Source organism: Pogoniulus pusillus, chromosome Z, assembly GCF_015220805.1.
Source record: "Pogoniulus pusillus isolate bPogPus1 chromosome Z, bPogPus1.pri, whole genome shotgun sequence".
In the NCBI taxonomy this organism is placed as follows: Eukaryota; Metazoa; Chordata; class Aves; order Piciformes; family Lybiidae; genus Pogoniulus; species Pogoniulus pusillus.
The window spans coordinates 199,138-211,908 of NC_087309.1; the positions used below are offsets into that span (position 1 = coordinate 199,138).

General features: G+C 40.5%; 2 protein-coding genes across 4 annotated transcripts in view; one reads left to right on the forward strand and one right to left on the reverse strand.

The window, feature by feature from the left end:
* The window catches only part of PLPP1 (phospholipid phosphatase 1), a 74,171-nt gene extending 65,361 nt beyond the window's left edge, over nucleotides 1–8,810 (forward strand). For both annotated transcript variants that reach the window (XM_064140711.1, XM_064140710.1), the window contains exons 5-6: nucleotides 6,535–6,711; nucleotides 8,345–8,810. In XM_064140711.1, coding sequence (XP_063996781.1) covers nucleotides 6,535–6,711; nucleotides 8,345–8,470 — 303 coding nt within the window. In that variant the 3' untranslated portion in view covers nucleotides 8,471–8,810. The remainder of the gene's footprint in view (nucleotides 1–6,534; nucleotides 6,712–8,344) is intronic.
* Nucleotides 4,327–12,771, reverse strand: part of MTREX (Mtr4 exosome RNA helicase) — a 67,180-nt gene continuing 58,735 nt past the window's right edge. For both annotated transcript variants that reach the window (XM_064140709.1, XM_064140708.1), the window contains 2 exons: nucleotides 9,237–9,341; nucleotides 4,327–8,929 (listed from right to left, as the gene is read on the reverse strand). In XM_064140709.1, the coding sequence (XP_063996779.1) occupies nucleotides 8,877–8,929; nucleotides 9,237–9,341 (158 nt within the window). In that variant the 3' untranslated portion in view covers nucleotides 4,327–8,876. The remainder of the gene's footprint in view (nucleotides 8,930–9,236; nucleotides 9,342–12,771) is intronic.

Sequence of the window (12,771 nt, forward strand, 5' to 3'; positions counted from 1 at the left end):
GACTTGAAATATGATTCCAAACCCAATACTTCCATAGTGCTGTGGAGCTGTGACTGCAGTATAGCAACCTGCTACTGACTTGCTCCATTGGGTTCAGCCATACCCCTCTGATCCAGTTTCTCCATGCATGATTTTTTGAGCAATGTGAGAATGTGATACTGCCACCTCTTAGAAGCAAACTTGGAAACAAGGTGTGTGGCTTTGTGTATGGTTTATAATTTATATTGACTGGACTGATGTTATTTGGCAGGCCTCTTAGTCTGTCTGAATTGTCACCTCATTCACATATATGTGGAAGGAGAGTCTGGTTTGCTGGTGATTAGAACTTCTCATCTGTAGACTGAGTTGCTAGTTTCAAATATTGCACTTAAAACATAGGTGCTCTGACTGTCCACCCTATCATCCCCTCCCCCCCATTTGCTGTAATACTGAGGCCATCTATAGTTGAACACAATGTAATAGAAGTGATAAACAGATTGTATTTCGGACCTCATTTGTTTAACCTCCTAGGATTTTGAAAAATGCAGTGTTTGGCAAAGAATTCTCTAGTTTGAAGGAAGTAACTTTACATTGGTTGAATAATGCTTTCTATTATTGCCTGTGGCATGTTTTTTTGAATCCATGAAAGGCTTGTCTGGAGAGCTCCTGTGAACAGGCAGCTATGAAGCTCATTTGTTTTGGGACTTTGTGAGCTTCACCCTTCACAACTTCCTTCATGCCAGATAAGTGAGACAGTGGAAGTCAAATACATCCACTGTAGGCTAATTTGAAGTGCTCTGAGTCCAGAGCTTGTGTCAGTCCTGGTTTAGCAATAAAATAAAACTTTCTGTGGCCCAGCATGCTGTCATGGAAACTGTGCTTGTGCCCATTTTATTCTGTAATTAATTGCAAGCAACACGGCTTTACTTAGCAACTTTAAACTAGAAGGGTACAAGTGTTTTTAACAAATGTCACGTTAAGAGAGTTAAGTTAGTGTTTTATTGGAGATCAGTTTATTAGTCAGTAAACTTGTGAATGAGTAGTCAGAACACTGCCTGGAGGAGAAGGCGTTCTTCCTCCTGTACCTCCATTTCTTCTTTTGTCTCTGGCTAAACTATTGCCCAGTACAAATAAGAGGGTTTGTGGAGATGATTCTATGATTCTGTGAAAAGTCCCAGATGACTCATCAGGTATATTCCCCAGGAGAAAAAGGCGTGTCTTCCTTAGCAAAATCCATCTGTGGACCCAAAAGTCTCAGATGACACATCAGGTGTATTCCCCAGGAGCAAAAAAAGTGTCTCTCTTGAACTGAAAACTGCTACGCAACAGGGAAAGACTTTGTTCTCCACAGAGGAGGCAAAACCAGCTGTAATGAAAATCATTTGATGTCCACTACTATTCTTGTAAAAGAAACATAGGCACTGCCTATTATTCTGTATGTTTACTGCCAGGGCCCATTGGCTACACAGCTGCATGCAACTCCAGTAAGGATAGATTAGGGGAAATGTGATGTAGATCCACAGTGTATTTGTGCTGGACAAGTACACTGGAATGGGTAGCCCCAGGAGGTTGTGGATGCTCCCTCCTTGGAGGTGATCAAGGAAAGGTTGGATGAGGCCTTGAGTGACCTCTTCTAGTTGGAGTTGTCTCTGCCTATGACAGGGGATTGGAATTGGATGATCTTGGAAGTCCCTTCCAACCTAAACCATTCTATGATTCTATTCTATGATTATCTGTCTGCTTTCTTCTGTCCTGTAATAAGATTATTCATCCAGAAACTGAGATGCCTTCACAGGAACATCTGAAGACGGTTAGTGCATCCTGTGACAGGATGTTTATACCTTGCTGATTAACATTTTTTTTTTTTTTAATAAAAAGGAAGTACACATCTTCCAGCAGACAGCTCCTGCAGGAAAGTGACAAGTGGTTTTCTCACCCTCCCCCTTGCCCTCGTGGCAAGGAAGACTGGTGCTGCTGACTCTGAGCCAAATCTGCAGCACTTGATAACCTGTTTGCTAAATGAACTCTGGTATCCTAGCTTCACCTGCTCTTTGTACACTTACTCCAGCTGTGGACTGAGTCATGAGCAGAACAGTTGTTAACATGTGGCATTACTCACAGGCAGTATTGATCATAACCAGACACTAGCGTACTAGTTTCTGGAGAGACTGGAGAGGTCTGCTGTGTATGCATGCTGCAGAAATCATCCACTTTCAGTGCTACCTGCTGAACATGTGTACCGTGACAGGATATTCCTTTTGAAAGCTGAAGGAGCATTTTGGGACAGATCTCTACCATAGCTTGCACAAACATTGAAACTGTGAGATGAGAGATGCTTCAGATGCGTGGCTTAAATAAAGCCACCATGCAAAATACTAAGCAAAGTAGTGAAATACTTCTGCAGCTTCTGTTACTGTAAGCAGAATTGATGAATTACAAACAATTTTTTTTTTTTCTGGTTTGTGCACTTGCACACAATGTATTAAAAATTAATGTAGGGTTGTTTATTGGTATTTCAAAATGTTTTCAATGCTTTAAACCTTCAGTAACGTAAGAAATCCCACAAGTCACAATGGGAACTGTGATGTCTGAATTCTGACTGCATGAGTGTGCTGGTCTGGAAAAAAAAACAACTGCAGTTTTGAATATAATCTTGTGCTGCTTGTCCTCATTCATAGTGAGGACAGTGCATTTCATGTGAAGGAAGTTACTGACAAAAACTTCAAACTGTAGGTGTTTCCAGGTGGGTGGGATCTTAGGAAGTTCTTCTGTTAGGGCTGTTGTGACTTTAATGTCTTCATATTCTGGAGGGCTGTCATTACCTTGAAAACAGGGATTTCATCTAGATGGCCGTTCTTGCTTCAGGAGCATATAGACAAAAATACATAATGTGATTCAGAGGGAAGGATAGAAGCTGAAAATCTTAAAATTACAGATTGGAAATGAATGGCTTGAATTTAGAAAGAGTTAAAGAAACATGAAAGAATATCATGCCACATGAACAATTCAAAATGAGTAGTCTAAGCAAACATACATTGCTCTTTAGTTTGTTGTTTGGGTTGTAGCACAGCATTGGAGGAGTGGAAATACTTAGAGTTATGTAATTTGGGCTCATGTATTTCTGGGAGGGCACAGATAACCTTTGTTCCCCATGATTCACAGGTACTTAATATTGTTCTAGGTTTCTTGAGGGAGCAGTGTTCACCCTCAATGTGTGTAGCAATCAGGTTTTTAAAGGTTATCTGAAGAAAAGAAATGAGTCAGTGATACAATATCAGTTTACATACTTCCATAACTGATAACAGCTCAGTCAAGCTAGTGTCTGCCTTCTGTGCTAAACTGTAATGAACCTACCTTTTGTTGCCATATTTGAGTGTGCTCATGTGCAGAATCCCTGCTTGGACTGGTCTTAACATAGCACACTGTATGTGACTAGCATTAAAACAGGAGCAAGGGCAGTGACTGTGGGCCTTGCTGTTGAGAGTGGATGGTTGGTCATCAGCAGAGTAAAGAGAAGAATGCATTAATTCTGTTTCATAGAACACTTACCTAAGAAGGTCTAAAATGATGGTATTACAATGGGAATGTGTGGGTGTCAACTTTCAGAGAATGTTAGTTTGTATGACTGACCTATTTAAGTGAGCAGTACTGTATATCACTGATCATTCTTACAGCAGTCATTACTGCATTTTAAATAGATGTTTTGTTGCCATATACCTTTGAAAAAAGCTGTTGTACCTAACTAGGCCAGCTTAAGGCCTGGTTTTTCAACCTAATTCCACTTAGACTTACAGTTTCTTCTAGTTTTTAACTTGGTGGAATGAGTTAAACTGTAAAGAAAAAAAAATGCCTTGCATTGATTCACTCCCTCTGGTGCTCCTTTTCCTTCCATGATCTCTCCTGTATTGACAAAACCATTTTGTCTTGGCCTGGAGAATCGACGTGTAGTTGAACACCTCTTTAGTTAGTGCCACTAAGTAGGTTTTGGCAGATTTTTTTTTTAAAGAGAGTTTTGTGCCCTTGCGATAGTGGTATGTTAGCTATTAGGAAACTTTCTTCTGAAGCTGTATGGTTTTACCTCCAGAAGTCCATCTATGAAATAAGTCACTGTAATTTAAAATTAGGTAGGTAGGCAGACAGGCATATGTATATTAATACTATGTTGGTGGTAAGCTCAAAAGCTATGCTACAAAGTGCAGCAAATATTTCTCCGTTTGCAGAGACCTTTCCATTGGTTGTCTATGGCTTCTTGCAAGAAGCCACAAGTGGCTGCAAGTTTCTCTTTATTTCTGTATGTATTTTTAGAAATGAAGTACCAAACCATAATTAAGAAGAAATCAGGATGCATGTGGTGTAGAAAACATATTTTTATTATAGAGTAAGCATTAGCTAGCAGGGGAAAGAGTTTGGATATTATTTAATCCCAATACAAGAAGATTCTATGAAATGTTTTTGTGCCCTTCAAAAAAAGAACAAAACAAACATGAGAAAGACCAGGATGGAAGAGTGAAGAGGAATAGAGCGTAGCTGTATGATTAGTTAATGGTCAGACAGATGCTTAGAAACAGGACATCTGGAAAGCTGACATGCTCAAACAGCTGTCACTGATAGGAGGGCATTGCTACCAGAGCAGCTCTGGGTGCTCCTGCTGTATTCATAGGCTCACAAATGTGTTTCCCACCAACAAGTGGAATGATAGTAGGTGACATTAGAGTAGTATTGACCAGGTGACATTTCCTAAAGATCCTGCTGCTTCTGTAGATTTACAGATTTTGCTTGTAAAGCTTATTCCTTTCTAGCAGGGGAGACTGTCCTGTAAATGACTTCAAGGAGAAGCAAAAAAACCTGAGGCATGCTCTGTGTATTAAGAGCAGCTCTGTAAAAAGTCTGTATTCATTGCCTTGTGGTCAAGAGGGTCAAAGCAGTTGCAAAAGTTAATGCAGTGTAACACCAGCATCGGTAATTTTGCAGATGCCACCAAGCTAGGAGCAGCATGTATCAAATCATTAGCCATTATTTCTTGGTCTACCAGCATGTGCTCCTTGGATCCACTATTATCTCCATTTGGCACTCAGGTAGTGTTCTGGTCTCCTACAGGTAAATTCAGAAGTACTGTAAGACCATTTTGTTTAGAAGAACTATGTGACAACTAATTTTTGAAGTGGCTAAACAGTATTTTTGCCTAATGGTGAAATGAAGATCTCCAAAAATATGGAGTGCCCACCACCTGAATGAAGATGATGTTTTTCCAGTTCATGTTTAGGTGTAACTTATTCTTAAGTCCAATTTCACACTGACCTTGCTATGACAGAAAATCAGCTATAGATAGGGTTGATCTTTTTGATGCTCCATTTATAGATTAAAAAAAGTCAGCATGCCTAAATTATGACACAAATTACTCGAAGAAACCAATGAGGCATCTTCTGAATGTTTAACTTTGGAAAGTAGCACCTTTTCATTGACAGTGTACATTCCATGCCTCCATTTACACAGTAAATTTAATGCTTTTAAAAGGTAGCCGTGGCTTTTGAAATTGGCAGTGGAGGGATTTACCAGACGTTTAGTGTGCTTAGTGTATGAAGCTTGTGGTTTAGTGAGGTTCTGTGATTTTGCAAGGCTGTCAATTAAGGTTTTGTACACAACCTTAAGTTCCTAGATGGTACTGAAAAGATATACTTGAAACGCTCAGTATAACTTGTAACTGTATTATTCTTCTCTGTAAATGGTAACTGTGATGCCTTTTTTTGGTGACAGGATCAAGTTCTAGAATAAATTCAACGGTGTTTATAGGGTGGATTTGAGGAGCTCCTCTCAGAGCTGAAACAAGAATTTTCTGTCTTAGACCAGGGGAGATGACAGCAAGAACTTAGAATAGACGGGAAAGTAATAAAATTACCAATGTGAATTTGAGGCAATGCATAAAAAAACATAAACAGAACTGAGGGAAAAAGAGAAAGCTTGGGAACTGCACATATCCATGAGCTTAACGAGAGTGGTAACATGGTTAATATGCAGCTAAAAAGGAGCTCAATGAAATACACCAGTGACAACTGGGGAATGTGATCCTAGATGTTATCAGTCATTGTATCAAGTTAGTTCTGATGCTTAACTACAGCTGGAATATGATGCTAAAAGTCAAATAACACTGAAGGTGAATGGGATTGAAAATAAAGTTAGCAACTTGTCAGCTCTGCACAGTGTATATAAACTTCACTATTGTTTTGTAGTTAATGCAGAAGTAAAATACTGTTTTGACGTCTGCTTTAAGTGCTAGTATCAGCACCTTTATCCTGAAAAAGGTAATTTCTCACACTGGTGCAACTACAGCAGCCATGACTGCAATGATGTTATGTAGCTTTACATAAAACAAAGACCAGCACTGAGCATCAAACGCATCTTAGCGTACCTGTGAGAACATAGCACCTAGTGTATTTGTAAACATTACCATGTCTGTAAACACAAATTTCAACTCAACTCTGAACAGGCCCAACACTATTTACCTGGTTACTGCTTCTGTATTCCCTTCCTATTTCTTTTTTTTCCTTTTCCCTTTAGCTTTACCTTCAGGCCAGAATGAAAGGAGACTGGGCAAGACTTGTGCGGCCTACTTTACAATTTGGTCTCATTGCTGCATCCATTTACGTGGGTCTCTCACGTGTGTCTGATTACAAGCATCACTGGAGTGACGTTTTAACAGGACTCATTCAGGGAGCAGTGGTAGCTGTGCTCATTGTAAGTAATGCCTTGGAGGGGGTGTGGTGTGAATGTTGCTTTTATAAACAGTACCCTAGATTGCAGGATGTGTTTAGAGGAAAGCAGACCTGTCTTCCTAATGGTTTGAAAACTGCTCGAGAGGGGAAGCAAATCCTTGGACTAGCTTTGTAGCAGTACTTTAGGGAGTGAGGCAGACAGCTATTTTAGCAGTTGAGCAAAATTAAATTGTCTCTGCCCAAGAACTTTTCAAGTAACTTGAGTGGAAAATAGCTGCAAAATTGAGTGAGCCTCTATATAACTGTACCTTTGCTTCTAGTCAAATTCTAAATCTCAAGTACAATAGCAGAGAACTGTGTTATGAGGTAAGCAGGCCAAAGAAAGTTTTTAAAGATAAGGATAGGATGACACAGCCTACCTCCATTAGCTTACTGTGCCTGTGTTCTGTCTTGATGGGAAACAAACCCTTCACTGCTTGGAGTACTAAGAACGTTTACAACAAAGCTATCCTGTGAAGCTTAGCTGTGATGCTGATGAAAAGCTGTCCCAGGGAACAGAGAATTGGCAAACAAACTTCATAAAGGATGCTGGATGATTGAGAGGGTAACTTAGATGATGCTAACAAAAGAATGAGTAGAATGTAGTACTACCACAAACAGAGTTGAAAGGTGAGGAAGTTATTTTTAAAGATAAATAACCCCAAACCTCTTATCTGAACAAACTGAAGAGTTCACCTCCAGAAACAGAAAGTTGAGGTAGCGTATGTTGGGGCAGCAAACTGAAGTGAGTAAATTAATCATTTGATCAGCAGGTAAAACAATACACTGGGTCTATGATCATCCAGCAGCCCTCAGCACTGCTGCCCTAAGCTGTGTTGTATGGTTCTCAGGTTTGCCATTAAGAGTTGAAGAGGTGATTAGGAAGGGAAGGGACCATGAGAAGGCTTCATACAGCACTATACCAGCATGATGTGATGGATGATGAGGAGAGAGCAAGCTGCAGAACTGGATGAAAGCACCACTGTGAAGGAAGTGAGGTGAAATGGTCAGAGGAATGCAGGAAATGACACTATAGGTGGATATGACCTTACAGATGCTGGAGCTGTAGATGAAATGTATTGCAGAGGAAGCTGCTGTGAACCTTGCCATGGAGAGCATGAATCCAAGCACGGTGCTTTTAAAGAATGCAAAAGAGTGACAATCCCAGAGCATAACAGTAGCTGACTAATGAACCCTCTTCCTCAGCTCAAGTACAAGCTCTTTCTAAACAAAGTGTGGAATGAATGTAACCATACATGTGACATAGGGCTTCAGCAGGAATACTTTGCGTCTTCATTTAGATTTGTGTAGACTACTGTGGTAAGCAGTGCCTGGTAAAGCACTGCAGGTAGAGCAGCTAGCACATAAGTTTTGAGTTTAAGCTAAACTATGAATGGCTAAGTGGTCAACGGCAGGGGGAGCAGGAAGTGCAACAGCAGATGGAAAAGCTATTAAAACAAAGATGCCACAATTCTATGTGAGGCTTCCTAGCAATTCTTAAGTTTTAGTAGGTTTAAACTTCTAGATTTGATCATGCAATCTGCCTTCTGCAAAAGCATTTACCCATTATTTGAAAGACATACACATGCATGCCCTTAATAATTATTTGTTCTTAGGTTGTGTATGTGTCTGACTTCTTCAAAGTGAGAGGATGTACATTTCAACCAAAAGAAGATTCACATACAACTCTCCATGAGACTCCAACAAATGGAAATCACTTTGGCAGCAATCATCAACCGTGACCGAATGACCCACCTCACCTGTCTTACTCTCTGGAAGAAGAAAAAACAATTACAGTTCTTTAACTATGTAATATAAATAAATGCCTTTAAGGGACTGCTGCTGCTCTTGTATGCTCACTTTACCTGTATATAGTAACACCTACCACAGTTACTGAATATCTAAACTTTATGTTGGTTTAAGCTTTTGCTTGAAAGAAAAAAGCTATTACAATTTCATTTTTTTATTGAAAACATGGTATCAGTTATATACTACATAAACTGCTGTTTGTACATGCCTTGTTGAAACAACTGTGGTTTAAATGCACACCAATAAAAGAAATAAAAACTTGAGATGGAAGTAGCATGTGAAGCTGATGAATTTGTTCCATAATGTGAATCCAGTACTGGTTTTAGAAGATGACTTCTCTTACAGATAAAGGCTTGCAGCAAACACAATATCTCTCTTGATCTTAGTAATCCCTATTAAAAAAAACCACAAGTGTATTACTATCCAGTAGTCATGACTGACAAAATCACTATTTTAAGTAGTCATAGGCATGTGACACTGTGCAGCAGAGCAACTGTTACACGTTTTAAGTGGGAGTCTGTGTGCATCCCTCTTCAGTCACAGGCTTGCTTTAAGTGTCAGTAAGTGATGAGGCCACTTACCCTGAACTCAATACCAGCAGCTTGTGTTACCAAATCATTCACCCACACCCCATATAGCTGTGCCTTCCTCTCGTGCTTTCTAGCATTACTTCTTACACTGTGGAAGTGAAATACATACCCTCTGCAAATTTATTTTCCAGCTCTGTGTTTCCAATGGCTTTGGCAGCCTGGCACATCTGCCGAAGCAACTCTTCCAGCCTTCTCATGCAACGAATTATGCTCCCTGTATAAAGAGAAAACTCCACTGTGTAACTCAGTTCGGTGGGTTAGGAACTTTCTCCCCCCACAATTGAAATTTACTAGACTAGCTCAGATGGTTGGGAAGTAAGATGAAGCTCTATTTTACAGCATGGCAAAAATTACAAGCATATATACACAATATATTTACAAGTATTTACAAATAAGTAATAATACAGAAATCCAAACTCCCTCCCAGACCAAAGAAACTGCCCAGAAGGGGCTCAAAGCTATCCCCTCTTTCTCCCTCTACTTTCCCAGACAAACAAACAAAACAACCAGCAAAGCACAGGCTGTTTTCTGTTAGCCAAGATTAAGGGAAAGATGTTAGAGCAGAGTTAAGAGAAAGTGAACAGATCCAGTGAGACAGAACAGACTGCCCGAGATTGTTTATATTTTGGCTTTTTATCCCTCTCAGCAAACCAATGAATGATAGAGACTTTATCATTATATTCTTTTCACAGTCAGTGATCTAATTCCTCTCACTGAAATAAACCAGTTGGCCTCAAACCAGCACACCCAGTTGCTTCAGCTTGCTTTGGACCAAAGCAGCAACCCTGTTCAATTTAACTAGAAGCCAAGGGTTAGAATAGCCATACATCTTCAGCCTGGTTTCTGTTTAACAGTAAATTTCTCCATCAAACATTTCCTTAATTCTATCTGCAAATGCTTGCCCTGTTCTTTTCTTCGATATTCATAGTTTCCAACCAGTACCTAGTAAGAGTTTCACGTACTTGATAAGATTTGCCTCAAAAGTAACAGAGGTTTGGGGGGCTTGACAGTAACTGCTTCAAGAAGCCTCATACAGAGGTTTTTCTCAAAAGCTCTTAGTTCTGTAGTTGGCAGAGCAAGTGAGACAGTAAGTGGTCTGCTGTACTGCTCTTGTGCCACTTAAGAATCTAGATGATGCCAGCACTCAATTGCTTGCCTGCAGCAATGCATACAAGCCCAGTCTTGCTGTCAGCCCTACACAGCAACCTAATACCCACTACAGTTTATGCTTTCATCTCATCTTTTAGCTTGGCCCTAGTCACAAGCTTCACCAAACAGCCCCAATGCTTAAGCAGCATGAAAACAGTATGTCATTTGGTCATTCCTCCAGCATCACCTCACACCTCCATTCAAAGTTACTGCATACAAAATAACTGTGGCAACGTGAATACAGGCTGAAGGGACTGAGAACAGCCCCATGGAGAAGGACTTCAGAGTACTGGTGGATGACATGCTGGATGTGAGCTGGAAATGTGCAATTGCAGCCCAGAAGGCCAACTATACCCTGGGTTGCATCAAAAGAAGTGTGGCCAACAGGTCAAGTGAGGTGATTGTACCCCTAACCCTCTTTGGTGAGACCCCATCTGGAGTACTGTGTCAGCACATTATGAAGGATTGAACACATCTGCTGTGAGAACATGTTGAGAGAGCTGGGGCTGAGAAGAGGATGCTCAAGGGTGACCTCATTTCTTTCTACGAAGGGAGGTTGTAGGCAGGTTGGTCTCTTCTCCCAGACAACCAGCAACAGAACAAGGGAACATAGTCTCAAGTTGTGCTGGGAGAGGTATGGGCTGGATGTTAGGAGAAATACATGAACTAGCCCAGTAGACATTTATGTTGTTAAATGAAATAGTGCGCTCAGTAAATTTCCCTGCAAAATGTACCTCCTCCACAAGCAGCAAAAAAGATTAGTTTCAAACACTGATAAACCTGGTATCAAAGAGACATTTCTGGAAACATTCAGCCTAACGCTGAACAGGTTTAAAGCTGGCATAGGATCAAAGCTATACAGGATAGTATTGGCTTTTGCCACAACTAAACTAAGAATGTTTTTTGTTTGGGATGGGGGTTTGTGTTTGGTTTTTTGTCTTTGTCTGTTTTGTTGGTTTTGGTTTTTGTAGGTTTTTTTTTAAATAGTTCTCTATTCAAACATTGTTTTCGATGCAAGCTGACTACCAAAATACCTTCTGAATGGATTTAAGGTGGAGAAATTGTGTCATACAGGCCCTTAACATTGCTTTCTCTTGAAGTAATCCCAAATAGCAGATCTCACCTCAGAGAAGTGACTTATTCAAAATTCTGTTTACTACTGAAAACTCCCACTGTGAGGAACATAAGCATTTGCATTACCTGTTTTAGTGGCAGCCATTAAGGGATTCCAGAAACACTGCCACACTTAGGCTGAGTTAGAAGAAAAAAATATTTCGTCCTTACAGGAATCAGTCCTATTATAGAAACTCACCAGTGGGCTGTGTCACTTCAGCTGCTGAACAGAGCAGGGAGGCAAAGCTTTGCCAGGGAACTACAGAAACTCTGCTCAAATCTAGCACAGGGAGCAGATGAAACTCAGCAATTCCTGAGTTGTTCTGTTCTGCTGAACGTTGCTTCAGAAAGGCCTCCTTTGCCCTGTGCTGCTTCTTCTCCCCATCACACTCATCAACTACAGAGAGGCTGTACGATTTTCACTTAAGGCAGTGATTTTAAAAAGCAAGATGATGGGAAGAAGAACAAATATACTTGGAAGTGAATTCGTCAGAAAAATCAGCTGAACAAGACACTCACAAATAGGCATGGTTGGACCCTGCTGCAAGAGAAAGACACTGGCATTTCTTTGCATTTGGAAGAGCTGAACTCATGCAGACAGTTAAAGACTAAATGAGGCTGTAGTCAGGTGGAGGTTGGTCTCTTCTCACAGGCAAGCAGCAACAGAACAAGGGGACACAGTCTCAAATTGCACCAGGGGAAGTATAGGCTTCATGAGGCATTTAGTGCCATGGTCTAGTTCATTGGATAGGGCTGGATAATAAGTTGGACTGGATGATCCTGGAGGTCTCTTCCAACCTGGTTGATTCTGATTCTATGATTCTAAGACTGGGGGGGGACTTTCTTGTGGTCTTTGATTACTTAAAGAGGGCCTACAGGTAAGAGGGGATGGACATTTTAGAATGGCCTGTAGCAACAGGACAAGGGGTAATAGCTTTAAATTAGGAGAGAGTAGATTCAGAGTAGAAAAAGAAGTAGGGAAAATACCAGCACTGGTTGCCCAAAGAGGTGGTAGAAGCCCCATCTCTGGAAACATTTGAGGTCAGGTTGGGCAGGGCTCTGAACAACCTGATCTAGTTAAAAGACGTCCCTGCATGACCCTTCCATGATTCAGTGAAACAGTAGCTCTAGACAAGGCATAATAGCCAGGAAAAAAAAATCATGTGAAAAGAACATTCAATAAATGTGTTTGGGAAGTGAGAAGTTAAGTAAAATAACATTTCTCTGCTAATAAAACATTCATGTGGTTCCAGTAGACCAATTCAGGTTCTACAGGAAGAACAGTCTGTGTGAGAGTAGCAGTCTGTAAAATCTATTGCAATGACATCAGACAAAAAAAGTCCGCATGTAGTCTATTGGACACAAAGCCAAAGCAAGTAAAC